General features: G+C 52.8%; 1 protein-coding gene across 1 annotated transcript in view; it reads left to right on the top strand.

The window, feature by feature from the left end:
• Positions 1 to 19,485, top strand: part of PREX1 (phosphatidylinositol-3,4,5-trisphosphate dependent Rac exchange factor 1) — a 178,927-nt gene that overhangs the window by 121,610 nt on the left and 37,832 nt on the right. Inside the window, exons 8-14 of the mRNA XM_018057997.1 lie at positions 2,400 to 2,518; positions 3,105 to 3,254; positions 3,607 to 3,754; positions 10,977 to 11,077; positions 11,510 to 11,613; positions 11,757 to 11,806; positions 13,903 to 13,978. Coding sequence (XP_017913486.1) covers positions 2,400 to 2,518; positions 3,105 to 3,254; positions 3,607 to 3,754; positions 10,977 to 11,077; positions 11,510 to 11,613; positions 11,757 to 11,806; positions 13,903 to 13,978 — 748 coding nt within the window. The remainder of the gene's footprint in view (positions 1 to 2,399; positions 2,519 to 3,104; positions 3,255 to 3,606; positions 3,755 to 10,976; positions 11,078 to 11,509; positions 11,614 to 11,756; positions 11,807 to 13,902; positions 13,979 to 19,485) is intronic.

Here is a 19,485-nt window from a genome sequence, read left to right as displayed (position 1 = left end):
CAAGATTCTTCATTTTATGTAGGCCGCACCATGCGGCATGTGGGATCTTAGTTCCCTGACCAGGGATCAAACCTGTGCCCTCTGCGTTGGGAGCGTGGAATCTTAACCGTTGGACTGCCAAGGAAGTGCCAGGATTCCTCCTTTCATTGCAACGCCTGCTCCAGACCTTTTTCTCCTTGAGTCTTCTTCATTCCTAATAAAGGGCACCACCATTTACTCAGGCTCTGAGGCCAGAGTCTTAGCTGTCCTTCATTCTGGCCTGCCTTACCCCTCATCACCAGCAGATGCTTTCCATTCTCTTATCAGACGTTGGCTAGAACCTCAATGTGATTCTGATAAAAATTGCAGGAGGGAGGTTGTGTGTCTATGTACGTAAATGATTTTTAAAGTTTACATGGAAACACAGACAAAGACAGCTAAGACAGTTTTGAAGGAGAACAAAGATGGAAGACTTTGATTACTGACACCAAGGCTTGCTGTAAAGCTGCTGTAATTAAGACAGTGTAGTTAAAATGGTGTAAAATCAGACAAGATTAATGGAATGCAATAGTGAGTCCAGAAATAGACCTACGTAAAAGCAGTCATTTAAATTTCAACAAAAGTACCAAAGTGGTTCAGTATATGGTGCTGGATCAGTTTGATATCCAGCAGGAAGAAGATGAGTCTTGACCCTTCATACAATACACAAAAGTCACCTTCAGATGGATCATTGATTTAAATGTGAACAACAAAACAATAAAGTTTCCAGAAGAAGGCATAGGAGTCTGTCTTCATGATCTAGGGGGTAAGCAAAGATTTTTTAAATTGTACAGACAGTATAATTATAAGGGGAAAATATATTTATCAGACTACATTAAAATTAAGAACTTTTGTTCCTCGAAAGACATCAAGAAGAGAGTAAAAAGCCAGGCCACAGAAGAGAAGATCTTTGCTATCACTTTGCAAAGGACTCCTATCCATAATATATAGGCCAATTTTGGCCTTTTGCCTATTTTTATAAATAAAGTTTTATTGGCAGATAGCCATGCCCATGCATTTTTGTGTTGTTTGTGAATGCACTCATGCCTCAAGGGCTGAGTTCAGTAGTTGTAACAGAGACCATCTGGCCCACCCAGTTGAAAATGTTTACACGCTGGTTCCTTTTCAGAAGAAAATCTGCTGAGCCCTGTTATAAAGCATTGAGAAAAAGACAGCCCAACAGAAAAATGGTCAAGGGACAGTCATTTCACAAATGGAAGACACCAGATGGGCAATAAACATGAAAAAGTGCTCAGCCTCTTTACTCACCAGGGAAATACAGATGAAATCTTTATTAGAGACTCTCTTTTCTGCCACCAGAATGGCCAGAATGAGAAATTCAATACCAGTTATGGAGACTGTGGAGCACCTGGAATGTCTGTATGCCACTGGGGGTGTGGCTTGGCAGCGTCTACCAAAGCCAGTTGCGTGCATTCCTTATAACTGAGCAATTCAACTCCTAGGTAGATGAACCCGAAGAAAGGCGCACGTATGTTCTTCATAAGACACGTGCCAGAACATAAGGCACAGCGCCAGACTGAAGCCAACCCAAATGTCCGTCACCATCACCCCATGTGATTCCATGAACGTGAAGTTCCAAAACAGGAAAGTGAATCCAAGAGGTTAGACATCAGGATAGTGGTTAATCTTGCAGGGGGTAGGAACCGGAAGGGGGAATGATGGAGAGCTTTGGGGGTGCCTCCTGCCCTCCTGTATTGGAAGATGTAGTCTCAGAGACGGCGTCTTGTTCCCTGCTCGGAGACTGCGTCTTCCCTGCTGTACCTAGAGTAGTGCCCAGTAGGTATTCTCTCGATCACCTGTTGAATGCATGGGTGAGTGACGCCCCCAGTCCCGCCTTGGTAGCCTTCCTGGAGGAAGTGCTGGTCAGATGGTTTGTCAAGTGACTACGTGGATGTGTGAGAGTTCACCTGAGCGAGTGAATCAGTGATGGGTAGGTAGATACTGATTTCTCCATGTAGAAATGGAGTTCCTTTCCATTCTGGTTTTATTTCAGGAAGTTCCTGTTTGTTAGACACCCTGACAGCCTCTACCCATTTTCTAGCCTTAGGAGAGTGGGGTTTCTATTGCTCCTTACTGGTTTCACATCCACATCTCCTATTGGCTCAAAAGTAGCTCTGGGAAGTCAGCAAGGTTATTAGCCCATTTTCCGGATGAGGAAGCTGTGGCTGAGAGTGGAAAAGAGACTTGCTCAAGTCACCCCAGCACCAGCCAAAACACCATGCTTCTGAGCCAGTTCCTGCCCTGCTCCTGTCCCTGGGTATCCTTCTGTGTTACTGTCCTGCACCCGATCACTCTGTTGAAGATGACTGAGGCCCAGGGAGGGGACGGGTAGGGGATGCCGACTTCCCGCTGTCTTTCAGGGTCACTGGGGGCAAGAAATCCACCAAGAGGACCAAATCCATCAATGGCTCCTTGTACATCTTCCGGGGTCGAATCAACACTGAGGTCATGGAGGTGGAGAACGTGGAGGACGGGACAGGTAGGCCCCGCCCGTGCCCTGCCTGGGCCCAGCGCCCCCTCGTTGTGCTGCATGGGTTTCTCACGGTGGTGGCTCCTCTTGTTGCAGAACATGGGCTTCGGTAGTTGCAGCTGCTGGGCTCAATAGTTGCGGCTCCTGGACTCGAGCACAGGCTCAGTAGTTACGGCACACAGCAGCTTAGGTGGCCCATGGCATGTGAAATCTTCCCAGACCAGGGATCCAAACCAGGTCCCCTACATTGACGGCCGGGTTCTTAACCACTGGACCATCAGGGAAGCCCCTGCACTAGGGTTTTAAGCAGCCTAAAGTGCACGAAGGAGATGGGCAAGGAGGCAGGGAAGCACCAGGGGAGACTTCTTTACGGGCAGGTCTTCCTTGCCCACCAGAGAAGAGATAGGAGAGGGAGCATTTGAAGGATGGTAAGTACAACCCCCAAACCCGATCCCATTGAGGTCTCCACCGCCCTGTCTTTCTGGAGCAGGCAGGGCTGGTCCCATGACCTCACTCATAAACGTATAATGATGAATGTTGAGTTGTATGGCTGAGTCCTTGCTGACCCCCTCCCTTTGCCTCCTGCCCCCACTAGCGGATTATCACAGCAATGGCTACACCGTCACCAATGGCTGGAAGATCCACAACACGGCCAAGAACAAGTGGTTTGTCTGCATGGCCAAGACGGCGGAGGAGAAGCAGAAGTGGCTGGACGCCATCATCCGCGAGCGGGAGCAGCGCGAGAGTGCGTGACTGGGGGCTTTCCTGGATCCGGGAGCGTATATGGCTTCCCCCAGTCGGGCGTAGGGTCCTTTCCAGAGAGATAGGGGCCATCTGCCAAAAAGCAGGTCTTTGAAGGGGTAGGAGCTCTGGGACTGTGATAACTTGGTGTGAGCTCAGCTTATCTGGTTTAGCCCACTAGACAGATGGGAAGACTGAGGGCTAATGGAGGAGACTTGCCCAAGGTCGTGCCAATGTGGTTGGTCATCCTGGGATTCTTGGCAATAGTGGGGGGTCATCTGGAGACAGGCTTTCGGGATCCACAGGCTTGTCCCCTCGGCTCCCCAGCGCTTGGTGCTGACATATTTCCTCCGCAGGCCTGAAGCTGGGCATGGAGCGCGACGCCTACGTCATGATCGCGGAGAAAGGGGAGAAGCTGTACCACATGATGATGAACAAGAAGGTGAACCTGATCAAGGACCGTCGCAGAAAGCTGAGCACCGTTCCCAAGTGCTTCCTGGGCAAGTGAGTGCCTCCGCCCTGCCCTCCCCTGGGGCCCTGGGCCTCGGCTGCACACACCTGGCTCTTCCCAGCTCTGCCCCTTCCCCCAGGACCCCCCCTGGGCAGAGCCACCCAAGCACCCTAAATCCTTATGGAACAGCCCTTGGAGGTCAAGCGTAGTGAGGTCCCCTTATGAGGTCTTTCGAATGTTTTTGACCACAGCTCACTGCAAAATGCAAGGTTGATATTGAGACCAGGTACACACATACAGTCCATTAATTGTATGCTCGAAGCCAAAGTTTCACAGAATTTACTGTGCTTGGTACACTCTACAAGAATTTGTGTCTATTCTGTTCTACTCATTTCTTCATTTCAAAAATACTGCTGAGACCCATAAAATTGCTTTCACACACTACGAGTGGGTTGCCCACCCTGGATTGAAAAACGCTGCTCTAGCATTTAAGCCGGAGAAGGCAATGGCACCCCACTCCAGTACTCTTGCCTGGAAAATCCCATGGACAGAGGAGCCTGGTAGGCTGCAGTCCATGGGGTTGCAAGGAGTCGACGCGACTGAGCGACTTCACTTTCATGCACTGGAGAAGGAAATGGCAACCCACTCCAGTGTTCTTGCCTGGAGAATCCCAGGGACGGGGGAGCCTGGTGGGCTGCTGTCTATGGGATTGCACAGAGTTGGACACGACTGAAGTGACTTAGCAGCAGCAGCAGCAGCATTTAAGCAAAGAAAGGCCCCTGTAGCTATGTCAAGCAGAGAGGTATTTAATGCAGAGAGTTGATTTCAAAGATTTTGGGAGGGCTGGAAGAGCAGATGCAGACCTTTGAATTAGTCTGTTCAGATGCCCTAACGAAGTCCCAGAGTCTGGGCAGCTGAAACAACAGAGATGTATTTTCTCACAGTTTTAGAGGCTGGAAGTCAGATAGAGGTGCTTGCTGGGTGGGTGTCTGGTAAGACCTCCCTTCCGGAGATCCGTAACGGGAGGGAGGTCCCCTATGGCTTTCAGTAGTTAGGGCCTCCAGTTTCTCTGTTTGGGAACTACATTATTTCCTAATAATAAAATCTTATTGCCCCTGCTCCTGTTTTATAACCGAGGATCAAAGGGCCAGAATGCAGGTGATTTGGGATTGGATTCTAAACCCAGGTTTAAATCTCATTCACCTGGGGGAGTGGGCTGGGGGCCTGGGAGACACAGAGGAAGAATTGGAGTCCCTATAAAACCATCCTGTTGCTTCCAGGCCCCACTGTGTGTTAGACCTGGTGGTCACGCTCTGGAGAGGGTAGGAGAATGCCTGGGGCCTCACAAAGCTAATGGGGAGAGAAGCTTGCCTGTGAGGCTGGGGTTCTGTTTATAATCCATCAACTTTCACCCTACTTGTTTCCGCAAAGCTTTTGGGGAAGCCTGGGATAAAAGCCGCTGGAATTATTCTATTGTCATAGGCCAGGGGAGAGGTGACTTGGTCTAGGGTGGTCACCGGGAAGATGGGGGCAAGTGTCACATTCTGGGTCATCTTGAAGGTGACGGCATTTGCTGACAGGGTGAGGGCAGAAGGGAATTAAGGATTATGAGTACTTGGAAGGATGGATGGCTGCTTGCTGAGAAGTTGTGGGGGAGATGCAGGGAGGTTTCAGGGGGGTGGGGGTACAGCTCAGGGGATGCTTGGATGCTCATATAGAGACTGGCCCCCAGATGGAGATGTCTACTTGTTAGGTGGATATGAAATCTTGACTCAGAGAGAAAAGTCTGGATTAGAGACCTAAGTGCAGGGCATGTGGGCATTTAGATGGTTTTCAAAGTCATGAAACTGAATGAAATCCGCAAGGGGATGAGTAGAAAGAGGGCAGGAAAGAAATGAGGTAGGGACTGACTGGGCCCTGGGGAGGAGGAGCAGCTATCAGAGGAGACGGAGGAAGCTGGCAGAGAGGTGGGAGGCAGGGGAGTGCGGTGACGGAAGCCAGGTGGGGAAAGGTGCGGAGACTTGGAACCGAGGTTTGGACGTTTTAATAAGGCTGAGATGCCCCGTAGACATCTGCATATTGACAGATATTGAAAGGTTGTTGGATGGGCGGTTGGAGACAGTATGAAGCTGGGGTGGGGGGGGGGGGGGGGGTAGGGGTCACGGCCTGAGGCTTACGATTGGCCTGGCTGCAGCCAGGGGGTCTTAGGGGTTGTCGGGACCCTGAAAGGTGGCAGTGATGCCTTTGAGTCGGGACTTGCCCTCAGGTGAGGGACCCCGCTCCGTGTTCCCTGGGAGGCTCTCTGGAGGGGTGAGTATGGGCCTGAGACCTGCGGGAAGCCTGGAAGGGGCAGCCTGGCTGGTCTGCATCAGCTAATCCCCTAATCCCTGGGCAAGGAAGGAGGTTTTTCTCTTAGGAGAGGTGTGCTTCCGGCCCCCCAGGGTCAGAGGCCCTCCCTGCCCCTTGCCGAACCCTTCGGAGAGCTTAGCCCAGCCGGACGGGATAACCGGTCTGTGATTAGAGCTTCAGCAGTGTTCTGTCTCCTTAGGAAGGATTAGGGAGATTTCTTTCAATGCCCATTTGAAACAGGGCCAGGGCTGATGACTGTTTATCATTGTGCTAATGGAACCCCCCTCCTTGCACGGCTTTGCTCTGCCCCCAGCCCGGGGCCGTGGTCCTCTTTCTTCGCAGCCGGGACCCAGGTCCCCTCAGGTGGAAGGAACCAGGAGCCCTAGGGACACGGCCAGGCAGCCTTTCTCCGCTCCAGGTGCAGCCACGTGGCCGTGCCCTTTAATCTTCACGTGACACTGAGGGTTCACTGACATTATCAGTGTACGATTGCAGTAAGTTGCTAGGTCACGTCCAGCCCTTCTGTGATCTCATGGACTGTAGCCTGCCAGGCTCCTCTGTCCATGGGATTTCCCAGGCAGGAATACTGGAGTGGGTTGCCATTTCCTTCTCCAGGGGATCTTCTCAGCGCGGGGATCAAGATACCCGCATCTCCTGTGTTGGCAGGCGAATTCGTTACCCCTGAGCCACCAGGGAGGCCCGGTCAGTACATAGTAGGTGATAAATAATGACTCGCCAGGCATTGCTGCAGACACCCCCTGGAAGCCTTTCAGACCGTGGAGTCACAGGGGTGAACATAACCCCCCGCCCCCGACCCCCAGTTCCTGCCCTCATGGAGCTCAAGGTTGTGGAGCCAGATGAGCAAGAGAGATGGGATTCTTGCACTGAGAGTGAGTGGACACTGGGTCTCAGCTCAGGGACTTTCCTGGGAAGATTGCTAAGGTGTGCCTGTGTATCCCCTATGCCCAGCCTTGGATTTGACATACAGTAGGTGAAATCCATGTTTACTGGGTGCATGATATAACGGGGCAGGAAGGAAGAGCGGTGAAGGCTGATGCATGCTAACTCTCAGCTAGGCCCCTGTTCCGTGAATCTCCGGCTCCTGCCCACGTAGGCCGATCTGCTCCCTGCGTCCCCAGCGGCCCCCACCCTGCCTCCAGTTACGTCTTTCTGGAAGACTGCATCTCGCTGCTCCTCGTGCCCTGGCTCCCCACAACTGGTGGACCGCTGGCTTCCTTACTTCTCACTCAGAGGCTGATCCTCCTGCCTGCACTCTCTTCCCTGCACCCCCGTGGAGGCAGACGATGCCCCGCTGACCCAGTGCGCTTTGCAGACGTGTTTTCCATAAAACTTGGTATTCAATATCCACATTTAACAGTTGGGAGATTTCACAGGAAATGCTGGATTTCTGGCTTCTCTTGAAAAGTCATAAGATGCTTTAGTCTCCCCATTTGGACACGGTTGGCCGCCGTGAGTGGCTGCCATCTCCAGAAGTGCTGGCTGGCTCAGCAGAGTTTCTACCTGGCCCTTTTTACTCATTTATGAGAGGTCAGGGTCCCTGCATTAGAGGTGAATGATGTCTGGTTTTGAACCCTGGATCCCAGCTCAAGATTCAGTGTGATTCGAAAATTACTGACAAAATCCAGAGGGTCCCTGAATGAACCACTTGCCAGATGGACCCTTTGGAGGCCCAGAGAGGGACAGTGATTTGCCCAAATCTGCCCAGCAAATTGATCCTCAAAAAAGGTCAAGACGCAACTCAGGGCAGAAAGCTGGGTCTCGGCTCCTCTGTCGTCTGGGCTGCCTTTTTCTGTGCTAGCAGCTGCTGCAGGGAGCTTCCTGTCTCTCCCCCACCCTGGCCGCGGGGCCGCCAATTCGGGCCAGAGGTGGCCCCCGAGGGGACAGCTGGTGGGCAGCTGGTAGCCGAGTCTCAGCTTCCAAGAGTGGGCACTCCACATCTGTTCGCCGCCCCCAGCTGCCGGCAGCTTTCTTTCTGCCTCTGATTTTAGGGACTTGGGGAATAGGGCTGCGGGAGGGCAGGACTCAGAACAATCTCTTCCCCACTCGGGGCTCCGCAGGATAGATCTGTTTCGTCTGCGCCCTCCTTGGCCTGCGCTGGGGCTCCCTGAGTGCCTCGGCACACCCCACTACCTACACACAAGGCAGGTCTTTGCTCCGCCAAATGCTGGAAAGCTAAAAATAGCCCTGCTCCCCTCTGGCCCTGTAATTGGAGGCGGAACAGCTGGTTTCGATAAGCTCCGTGCTCTGGCCAACTGCCACCCGCTTTCATTGAGTACAGATTGCCTCGCGTCCCCAGCTCTCCCCTTTCCTGCTGACTTCCACTGGGCTGAGCTCTGCATGGAGCCCTAAACACTCCTCCGAGACCTGGGACCTGGGGTCTGGCTGAGCCCCTGCCCTGCTGGGTAGTCACGTTGGATTTGTCTCATTTCCTCTGGGCTTGTGAGCACATCTTTCTTGCTGAGGCCTTCCTGCTTCCCCCAGAATGTTCCTTCTTGTTGCCTGGCTCATTCCTTCAGTTGTTCACGAGGTTACTGGGCCCTGCTGTGCTTGGGCTCCTCTTCCAGGTGCTGGGGGCGTAGATCTGTGAATTAGATAACGGGTCTCCATCAGCATGGAGATGACGTTCTGGTTCTGGGAGATGGCTGATAAACGCATCCATAAATCTGTAAAGAGTACGGCTCCAGTGATGAGTGCTAAAAGGAAGTAAAACTGAAAGATGGGGTGGTATGTGTGGGGGTGGGGTGTTTTGATGAGGTGGTTGGGGAAGACTCCTTCAAGGAGGTGATATCTGAGCTGAGACCTAAAGATGAAAGAGAAGGGCTATGTGAAGAGCTGGGGAAGGGTGTGTCTTGGCAGCAGGAATAGCAAGTGCAAAGGCCCGAGGCAAGCGTGAGTCTGGCGTGTTTTGTAAGCAGGGGAAGGTGGTGAGTGCGATAAAGCAGAGTAAGTGAAAGAACAGAGATGAGGGGACAGTTCACGCGGGGCCTTGGCATCATGTGCGCAGAATTTAGATGTTTTTTGGGAGTAACTAGGCGGCTCTTTGGAGGGTTTTCAGAGGGAGGACGGCATGAGCTGGTTGTCTCTCCTGACTCTCTGCAATCATCTTTCTGGGTCCTTATTTCTTCCTGCTTATTGGTTTCTTCATTCCTTCTGTCTGTTCACCCATCCAGCCATCATCCATCTCCCACCCACCCCCCATCTACCATAAGTCTCTCCACTTGCCATTCAGCCATCCATTCATGCTTCCTCCACCCACCTACCCACTAATCTCCCCAGCCACGATGTCATTTATCTGTTGGATCATCCAGTTATCTACTCACTTTTCATTCATTTGTCCACTCACGTGTCCATGCTCTCATTCCTCCATCCTTCCATCCATCCATCCATCCATCCACCCATCCACCCATCCATCCATCCATCTTCCATCCTTCCATCCATCCATCCATCCTTCCATCCATCCATCCTTCCATCCTTCCATCCATCCATCCATCCATCCATCCATCCATCCATCCATCCATCCTTCTATCCATCCATCCATCCATCCACCCATCCATCCATCCATCCTTCCATCCATCCATCCATCCACCCATCCATCCATCCGTCCATCCTTCCATCCATCCTTCCACCCATCCATCCATTCTTCTATCCATCCATCCATCCATCCATCCATCCATCCATCCATCCATCCTTCTATCCATCCATCCATCCATCCATCCATCCATCCTTCCATCCATCCGTCCGTCCATCCTTCCATCCATCCTTCCACCCATCCATCCATCCTTCTATCCATCCTTCCATCCTTCTATCCATCCATCCATCCATCCATCCGTCCATCCGTCCACCCTTCCATCCATCCTTCCACCCATCCATCCATCCTTCCATCCATCCATCCATCCTTCTATCCATCCATCCATCCATCCATCCATCCATCCTTCTATCCATCCTTCCATCCATCCATCCATCCATCCATCTATCCATCCTTCTATCCATCCTTCCATCCATCCATCCATCCTTCCTTCCATCCATCCATCCATCCATCCATCCTTCCATCCATCCATCTATCCATCCATCCATCCTTCTATCCATCCATCCATCGATCCTTCCATCCATCCATCCATCCATCCATCCATCCTTCCATCCATCCATCCATCTATCCATCCATCCATCGATCCTTCCATCCATCTATCCATCCATCCATCCTCCCATCTATCCATCCATCCATCCTTCCATCCATCCATCCATCCATCCACCCATCCATCCATCCTTCTATCCATCCATCCATCCACCCACCCATCCATCCATCCATCCTTCCATCCATCCATCCATCCATCCTTCCATCCTTCCATCCTTCCATCCATCCGTCCATCCGTCCATCCGTCCATCCGTCCATCCATCCATCCTTCCATCCTTCCATCCTTCCATCCATCCATCCATCCATCCATCCATCCATCCATCCATCCATCCATCCAGTTAGCCTGAGGCAGGGCCTGGGGTCTGCTCACACCCATCTCTCTGCCATTGGTCTTGAGGAAAAGCATCCAGCCTCAGCAGGAACCCCTGCTTCTTGTGGCTCAGCTGGTAAAGAATACATCTGCAACGCAGGAGACCTGGTTTTGATCCCTGGGTTGGGAAGATCCCTTGGAGAAGGGAAAGGCTACCCACTCCCGTATTCTGGCCTGGAGAATTCCATGGGGCCACAAAAAGTCGGAACCGCTGGAGTGACTTTCACGTTCACTTTTACTTTTCAGCAGGAACCCCAGGCCTGTGGGGTCCTGAGCTCTGCTTCCCCATTGGCAGTTCTGGCTGTTCTTCCAGAGAGTGGGTGGAATCAGGCCAGTTCAGTGCTGGCAGTTATGGTCCCAGGATGGGGGTGGCCCTCTCAACTGTGTCTTATATTTCTGGCAGTGAGTTTGTTGCCTGGCTCCTAGAAATTGGTGAAATCAGCAAGACAGAAGAAGGTGTGAACCTGGGCCAAGCCTTGTTGGAGAATGGTATTATCCACCATGGTGAGTGGGGCCTGGGTCTGCGGGGGGTTGAGGGGTAGGCAGGTCAGACCTCAGCAACTGTGTGTGGAACTAACCCAGAGGCCATTTCTATTCTGCTGTGCTGCCGCCTGTTCCCTGGGTGCAGAGTGGCCCCGGGGACATGGCTGCCCTTACAAAACTGCTCACAGGGCTGGAAGATCCAGCACTCACCCAGGGCACCCAAAAAGCAAGGTGGCCTCGTAAAGTTACGGGCGGGGAGGAGAATTTTCTCTTTGTCCCTGCAAAAAATAGCAAGAACTGTTGAAATTTTAGTTTCCAGTTGGAGTGTCGGCAGGGGGTTCGGTGAAATTGCACTTGGCATGGAGCCTGGCTGGGTGGAGGGTGAGGATGGTGGTGCGGGTTGGGAGGGGCCAGGGGGCTGCAGTCGGCCTCACCAGGCCTGGGTCCTTCCAGTCTCTGACAAGCACCAGTTCAAGAATGAGCAGGTGATGTACCGCTTCCGCTATGACGACGGCACCTACAAGGCCCGGAGCGAGCTGGAGGACATCATGTCCAAGGTGCGGACCCTCCGCCCTGAGGGGGTGCGGACCTCACTGCCCCCACCGGCCCCCCTCTGCTCCCCACACCCTCCTATCGGCCGGGATTTGCAGTCCCCCGGAGAATGTGGCCCAATCCCAGACTGCCCCTTTTTCTCTTTCAGGGTGTGAGGCTTTACTGCCGTCTCCACAGCCTTTATACCCCAGTGATCAAGTAAGTTACTCTCTGCAAGCTTCACCTCTGCCTCTTCTCAGCTGTGTGGCCTTGGGCCAGTAACTTAACCTCTCTGACTCTTGATCTCCTCTAGCCAATGGGACTCATAACTGCCCCTACCCTGTAGGTTTGTCATGAGGGTTAAGTGAGTTAATCTGTTGGGAAACACTGCAGCATGGTGGCGAAGGGTGTTAGTTCTGGGGTCAGACAGGCTGAGTTTGGATCTCAGCCTGCAAGTTGGTTAGCAGCTATTTCCCTTTGTGGAATGGGGATAATAATAGGATCCACCCCAGGACCTTTGCACTTGCTGTCCTCTCTGCCTAGGATGTTCTTTCCTTACATATCTGCTCCCTTCTTTCCTTCAAATGTCCCCAAGTCAGAGGGGCCTTCCCGACCACCTTTCCAAAGTATCATATCTGGAATATACTTTGGTTTTCTTCTTGAAGCTTGTCAGTGGCTGACATACTCTGTATTTATCTCTTGGTCTGTATACTGTCTTGTCTTCCCCCACTGAATTGTACACTCACCAAAGGCAGGGCATTTGCTCACCACTGTGTCCCCAAACCCTCAGCAGCACCCAAAGAGGCTCTGGCCAGTAGAACTTCCCGCATTGGTAGAAGCGCTCTCTACCTGTGCTGCCCAAGACACTGGCCACTAGTCACACGTACTTTCACACTCTTGAGACTCAAGAGTGTAATCCGAACTCTGATGTAACATTAATTGATTGGAAAACAGCCACATACTGGAGAGTGCCAGTCTGGGGCAGAGGAGCCCTCAGTAAATGTTTGTTGAGTGGTGGTTGAAAGGTAACTAGCTTCTTTTGCCTGTGTGTCTGCATCTGTGGAATGGGCATAAGCATCGCTCACCCCCCTGGGGTTGTCATCAGGAGTGAATCTGAGTGGCGCCCAGCTCATGGTGAGGGCTGTATCAGTGCCCATGATTTGTGAATGTCTTTACTGTGAAGCTTATGGTTGTAGATGAAGGGCCAGGGAGGGTGATGTGATCCTTACCCGCTGCAGAGGCCTCTGCCTGCTGTCCTGACAGCTCTTACCACCTCTCAGGAGTGGAGGGGCAGGGTCTTCTCCCCTTGGAGGTGAGGTGCAGGGAGCCCCTTTGTGCGGGCCCAGAGGGCAGGTGGGGCCAGCCCGGTCCAGCTCAGACCTCACAGGAGGGCCCCCTCCATCTGCCCCTGGAGGAGGATGTGGCCGGGCCCGCAGCAGGTCCTGGTTACCGCACACGTGCCCTGCCGGGCTCCCCAGCTCCCGAGAAGAGCTCCCCCGACCTGCCTTTCTCAGCCCCGAGAGGGCTGGCTGCAGAAACCCGTTTGCGTCGGCTTCAGAAGCTGAGCAGTTGTGGTGGTTTGGCTGCAAGATCCGCACAACCCTTCGTACCACAACTTGGCAGGAGTTAGATGCTACGACAGGTCAGAGCGAAGAACCGGGACCGTCACAGACCCCTGCCCCCTGCTTGCTCCTGACTGCCCACTCCAGCCCCTGGAGAGACGTTTCCGCGTCGACATAGTCTCACCTTTAGATGTGAGGATGTCAACGATGAAACGAAAGAGAAAAGGGAAGAACTGAAGGTTTCTCTCGCCACTCAAGAGTGAATCAGGTCTCCGCAGGCTCAGCGTTTTTGACGTCTTGGGCTGGATCGTTCTTTGTTTGGGAGCTATTCTGGGCAGTTTTGAGTGCTTAGCAGCATCTGGTCTCTACCTGCTAGATGCTGATGGGACCTCTGGTAACCCCCCCGACCCCAGTCAGATCACGACAGCCAAAAATGTCACCAGACACAGCCAAGCATTCCTTGGGGGGCACAGTCGTCCCTGCTGGAGAACCCCAGGCTGGGGAGAGTTCCCAGAGCATTAGAGCCACCTGAGGATGGGGTTCTGGGTTGGGACCAGACCTGCCCTAGGACTCTGTGAGTGAGGAGCAGGTCCGGCTGGACTCCCTGCCTGGTGCTCACCCCAGTCCCCCGGCCTCTGACCCGTGGCTGGAGAATCTGGAAGTCTTTGGACCCCGAGCGCTTTGAGCAGAGACTTCGGGACTGTTTCCCCTCCCTCCTGTCCGATCGGCTCACGGCCGGCTTCCTCTCCACAGGGACCGCGATTACCACCTGAAGACGTACAAGTCCGTGCTGCCTGGGAGCAAGCTGGTGGACTGGCTGCTGGCCCAGGTAAGAGCTCCTCTGAGTGGGTGTGACCTGGAGCTGAGGTGCTGACTAGGATGTGGGCCTTTGAGGTTTGAAAAGCTTTAATTTTAAAATTTTATTGATTGATTTGGCTGCACCGGGTCTTAGTTAAGGCATGCAGGGTCTTTAGTTGCGGCCTGTGGGATCTAGTTCCCGGACCAGGGATCAAACCTGGGCCCCTTGTGTTGGGAGTGTGGAGTGTTGGCTATGGGACCACATAGGAAGTCCCTAAAATTTTGTTTTAAAATTATTATTATTTTTTTTCTGTCCAACTATCTTTTATTTTTTAAAACATTAATCTATTTATTTTAATTGGAGGCTAATTACTTTACAATATTGTGGCGGTTTGGGGCATACATTGACATGAATCAGCCATGGGTGTACATGTGTCCCCTCATCCTGAACCCCCCTTCCATAAAATTGTTTTTTAAATTGTGGTAAAATACACATAATATGGGCTTCCCACGTGATGCTGTGGTAAAGAACCCGCCTGCCAGTACAGGAGACCTGGGTTTGATTCCTGGGTTGGGAAGATTCCCTGGAGGAGTGAATGGCAACCCGCTCCAGTATTCTTGCCTGGGAAATCTCATGGACAGAGGAGCCTGGTGGGCTACAGCCCATGGGGTCACAAAGAGTCAGACATGACTGAGCACATTGGCAAACACATAAGATAACATTTACCATCTTAACCATTTTGAAGTGTACAGTCCAGGAGCCTTAAGTCCGTTGTTACACAACCATCACCACCGTCCACTTCCAGGGCTTTTTCCATCTTGCAAAGCTGAAACCCTGTCCCCGTTAAACAGTAGCACCCTGTTCCTCCCGCTGCCCGGCTCCTGGCAGCCGCCCTTCTGCCCTCTCTGAGCTGGCCTGCTCGGGGAGACCCATGTGAGGGGCCAGGCCGTGTCTGTGCTTCTGTGTCAGGCTTGTCCCACTCCGCATAAGGCTTTCAGGGTTTGTTGTGGCCTGTGTCAGAATTTCCTTCCTTTTAAAGGCTGAGTAATATTCTGTTGGGTGGATAGAGCACATTTTAGCGGTCAGTCAAGGGACAGTGGGGTGACTGCCACCTTGAGGCTTTCTGTTTTAAACGTGAGATGATCCCGGGCCAACTGGGAAAAGTTGGTTCCGTCCTGCCACCAAACCGGAGCCTCCAGGTGGAGGCTTGCCAGGTTGTTCATGTCACACAGGTCCCCAGGGAGCAGGGGCTGGGCAGAGTCTTGGAAGAATCTACAAGCCGCTTTTGCTGCAACTTCGCCACGGCGATTGTTCTGCTGAGGTGCTGTGAACCCTCCTGCCTGCTTTCTCTTACAGTCGGTAGCTCCTGTTCATAGCATGCTTATTCTGGGCCAGGGCCTGTCTGGGCGTTTGTGCATTGTCTCACTGAGTCTTCCACCCCATTTGCAGATGGGGAACTGGGGTCCAGAGAGGCCAAGTGCCTAGTCCAAGGGCACACAGCCTGGCAGCCGCATAGCTAGAACTCGGGTGGGCCCATCTTATCCCCTTCTGCCTCGGTTCTGCAGACTTTACAGGGAGCCTGCAAGAACTTTCATTCATAGTTCATAAGAAGAATGCACTGGCTCCACAGACAAGGAGAGGACTGTGAAGCTGAAATGGATACCTGTTTAAACTTTTATAGACTGCAGCTCTATGGCAACCTCATTAATTGTTAAGTTTCCCATTCATAGAAACTTCATTCCATTCGAAAACAATTTACTGCCTGCATTTTCTCTTGCCGAACAAATTCCTGATGATTGCCTGGAAGTCAGAGCCAATCTATGTAAAGTAAAGCCTTCTTGGCGTCAAATAACTTCAAAAGCAAGCTTAGAAAACGCCTTGAAAAAACTTTTTCAAACCCCCAAAATGTATTTAATGTAGGATGTGAGTGCATTTTAAAATATGTTTGCCGGGATGTGGGGCCCTAGAATGTGGGAGGTCTTGAAATGACCTTGGATTTGAATTTATAGAGTTTGCATGGCTTGGAAGCACAGAGCTGCTAACCATTGTACTACACCACCCCCTCCATAGGATCCCCTGAAGCCAGCCCAGAGTGTATGCTTTACTAGCATGGCCTCTTGGGAGGGCTTGGGCCACTGCAGGGCTCCCAGCACAGATGAGACAGCAGCTGATTTTGGTGGGATAAGATCTTTGGGCTGTTGGAGGATGAGGCTGGCAACAGACAGACCGACGAGGAGCCAGATTCAGAACTACAGGCAGGGGAGCACAAGTGCTCCCCTGAGAATGGTGTGGCCTCGGGGGAGGTGGGAAGCGTGGTCAGGTTTTGGATTTTTTGGAGGTAGACCTAACAAATCTGCTGTTGGATGGATGGATTGTGGGCGGCGGTTGAGAGAGGAGTCTTGAAGAACTCCAAGGTTCTTGACCAAGCCAGGGGGGCTCAGGGCTGTGACCTGGAGCACTCCAGCAAGGAGGAGAACTAGCCAGAGCAACTTCCTCTGCTGGTTTCTCTTTGTGATTGATGTCAGGCACGGGGGGGACCTGCTCTGGGCCAGTGATGTCAGATTAGCCGTGATCCTGGCCGAAGGCCCCCTGGAATAGCCCGAGTCATTGTCAGTGGGTCCTGAGAATGCCCCACCCCCATCCCCCCGCATCCTGTTGCAGTGGAGGCAAGGGGAGGATGGGGGAGTCCAAGTAGACGGCTGACCCTCTGTCCACTGCAGCAGGCCTCCCATTGCTTGGCCTGGATTGGGGACACAGGGAAGCTAATTGGAGTTGACATAGGATGGCTTCCATGAGATTGACCAAAAGACAGCTGGCGTCTGGCTCCGGTCAGTGAAAGGGGAGGACGGTATGCATATGGGTCTCTCTGCGTGAGAGAGGTTGGTGATGAGGATGTGACCTTGAAGACTGGTTATGGCAAGTCTTGATAAACGTCATCCCCACCTTGTACCTTGGCAGGAAGGTCAAAAAGAAAACATATAATTGTGTAGTTCAGGAGGGTTGTTTTGCTTTGAACACCTCTTCATTTCTAACTTCTAGGTCATTCTGCTCCTTGAAACAAAATGTTGGTTGAAACCTCCTTGATCAGCTAGAAATGCTTGTGGCTGCACATAAGAAGAAACTTGACTTGCACAATAAAGGCTTTTTCTTTTTTTATTCACGTAACTAGACATCCAGAGCTCATGATCCTAGAGCTCAACAATGCCATTTACACCCAGGCTCTTTCCATCTTTTTGTTCCACCACCTTGCCCGCTGCCTCATTGGCATAAGACGGCTGCCACAGCCCCAGATATTGCATCCATATAGACCTATGGCCAAAGGCAGGCAACCGGGACAGGTGAAGAGAGCTTTCTCACTCTGTTTATTGGGGGAGGGAACTGCCTTCAGTCCTCTCCCTTCCCAAGTGGTCTTCCTCTTGGTCTCATGGCCAGGTGGGTCCCACATATACCCCTAAACCACTCCCTGGGGAAGACAACAAGGATTGCTGAGAATCCGTGGCTTAGAATTCCTCAGAATTCATTCCTGGAGGCTCCCTGCCAAGTCCTTGGATGAATCAGAGTTCTTTTAGCTCTGAGAATGAGGGAGGTCCTAGTCCTTTACGAGCTACATATTGCATCAGTTCTGACCTCTGTGTATCATCTCATTTAATCTTCAGAAAAACAGTTGTTATCCCCATTTTACTGATGAAGGAACTGAGGCTCAGGTTTTATAACTTGCCTCAGGACACACAGCAATGGGGTACTCCTATAAGATTGTGTGTGTGTGTGATGGGGGCTTTCATGATGCCCTGGTAGTGAATAATAAAAATAGAGATAGTAGTAATAACCCTCTCTATTGATTATAATCTGTACTGTGGAGTCTGAGCAGGGAATACCACTGAGGGGTGGCAGAGGCCTTGGAAAGTCAAGAGCAAATCCAGGGATTAAAAAAATACAAATGAGGACGTGAAGCTTGGCGAGGTTAAGGAGTTGCCCATGGTCACGGCTTGGCCAAGCAGGGGTTTGAACGCGGGGACCCCAGCTTCAGGTTTGCTCTCTTCCCCTGTCTGCTTGCGGTTTTTGGTCCGTGTTGCCTGGGCTCCAGGACGCCCTAGGCTGCGACTGTCAAAAGGAGGGTGAGGGGGCAGTGGGCTGGGACAGGCGAGAGCAGGTCAGGCCAGGATCCAGGTGCTGCGGGGAGGCTGGCATCTGCTGGCTCCTGTGCCGGCTCTGCAGAAATGTGCCCGAGTGCCTGCCATGCTGACCCCATGGCCAGTGATAGCTGCCCCGTGGGTTACCCCAGGCTGATAGTGATGCTGATGGAGGTGCGGGTTCCAGCGCCCAGGGGTGGGGGCGGCGAGGCTTGGATGGGAGCAGGCAGAGGGCGATCTGGCAGCTCAAGGCACCAGCCTAGAGGAAACAGGATAAACAGGGACAGTGCAGGAGCCTTGGCCACAGTCCTGGGCAGCTGTCCTCCCCTGTTGGAGCCTCAGTTTCCCTGTTTGTAACTTGGAGGGAAGGCCTGGCTGTAAGAGGATTCTATGCTCGAGCTGTGACCTTGGGCCAGTGCCCAAGGTCTGTCTGTCCCTCAATGTCTTCATCTGTGAAATGAGGTTAATAAGAGCAGCTGCCCCTAGGTTGAGCCTCAAGGCCGTTAGCGTGGCTGGAGCCCCCAGCCAGGGGGCTGGTGGGCCATTCAGGGGGCAGGGAGATGCAGGTGGTGAGGTTGATTACACTGTGGGGAGAAAATGGGGGCCTGTGACTTCCCATTTCCTCATGGCTGGTGGGATGTGGGTGGGGGCTTCCTCTTCAGGTGGGGGGTGCACCCAGGGCTGGTGCGATTCACTCCTGAGCAGAGGATCCATCCTGCTGCTGTTCTCACTCCGGGGAGAAGAGGGGAGGGGATAGGCTGGGAGCCCAGGCTGTGAGAGCTTCAGAGAGCCAAGTGGGCTCCAGACATCAGCCTGGACCGCCCCCGCCCCCCGGGCCTGCCCACCTCCTGGGCCCCTCACAGAGGGAGGCTATGGCTGTGGATGCAGCCCCCCGGGATGGATGGCAGCCCCCCGCCCCTGGCAGGGCTCAGAGCCTGCCAGCCCTCTAACCGCCAGCCCACAGCACAGGTTTGTGGGACCCGGGATCCCACAGCACAGGTTTGTCATCCATGAATCAGCCTGGGGCAGCGAAACACCAAGGTCAGCGGCTGCCCCGGGCTCTGCTCTGGGGCCTGCAGCTCTGAATTCATTTCTCCTTTAGCTGAGGAATTCCCTGCCCGGCCACTCCGCTGCTGGTCGCGGGCTCTGAGGGGGGTGGGTGGGATACACCCAGAGTGCAGGCCTCTGGCCTGGCGGTGTCAAGGGCCTCTTGGAATCAGTTCTCACTCGGGCAGTTGTTTAAATGAGGGGCTGTAGGCCCTGTGACCCTCTGAATGGAGTCGAAGTTCATTGACCTGGCTACAAGCTCCTGCATGAGTTAGTCCTTGCTCACCATGTCTTTATCCAATCAGCAGGTATTTACCAAGCACCTATGGTGTGCCAGGCTTTGTTCTAAGCCCTTCAAAT

The sequence above is a fragment of the Capra hircus genome, chromosome 13 (assembly GCF_001704415.2).
Source record: "Capra hircus breed San Clemente chromosome 13, ASM170441v1, whole genome shotgun sequence".
In the NCBI taxonomy this organism is placed as follows: Eukaryota; Metazoa; Chordata; class Mammalia; order Artiodactyla; family Bovidae; genus Capra; species Capra hircus.
This window is presented reverse-complemented; position numbering and strand designations above follow the sequence as displayed.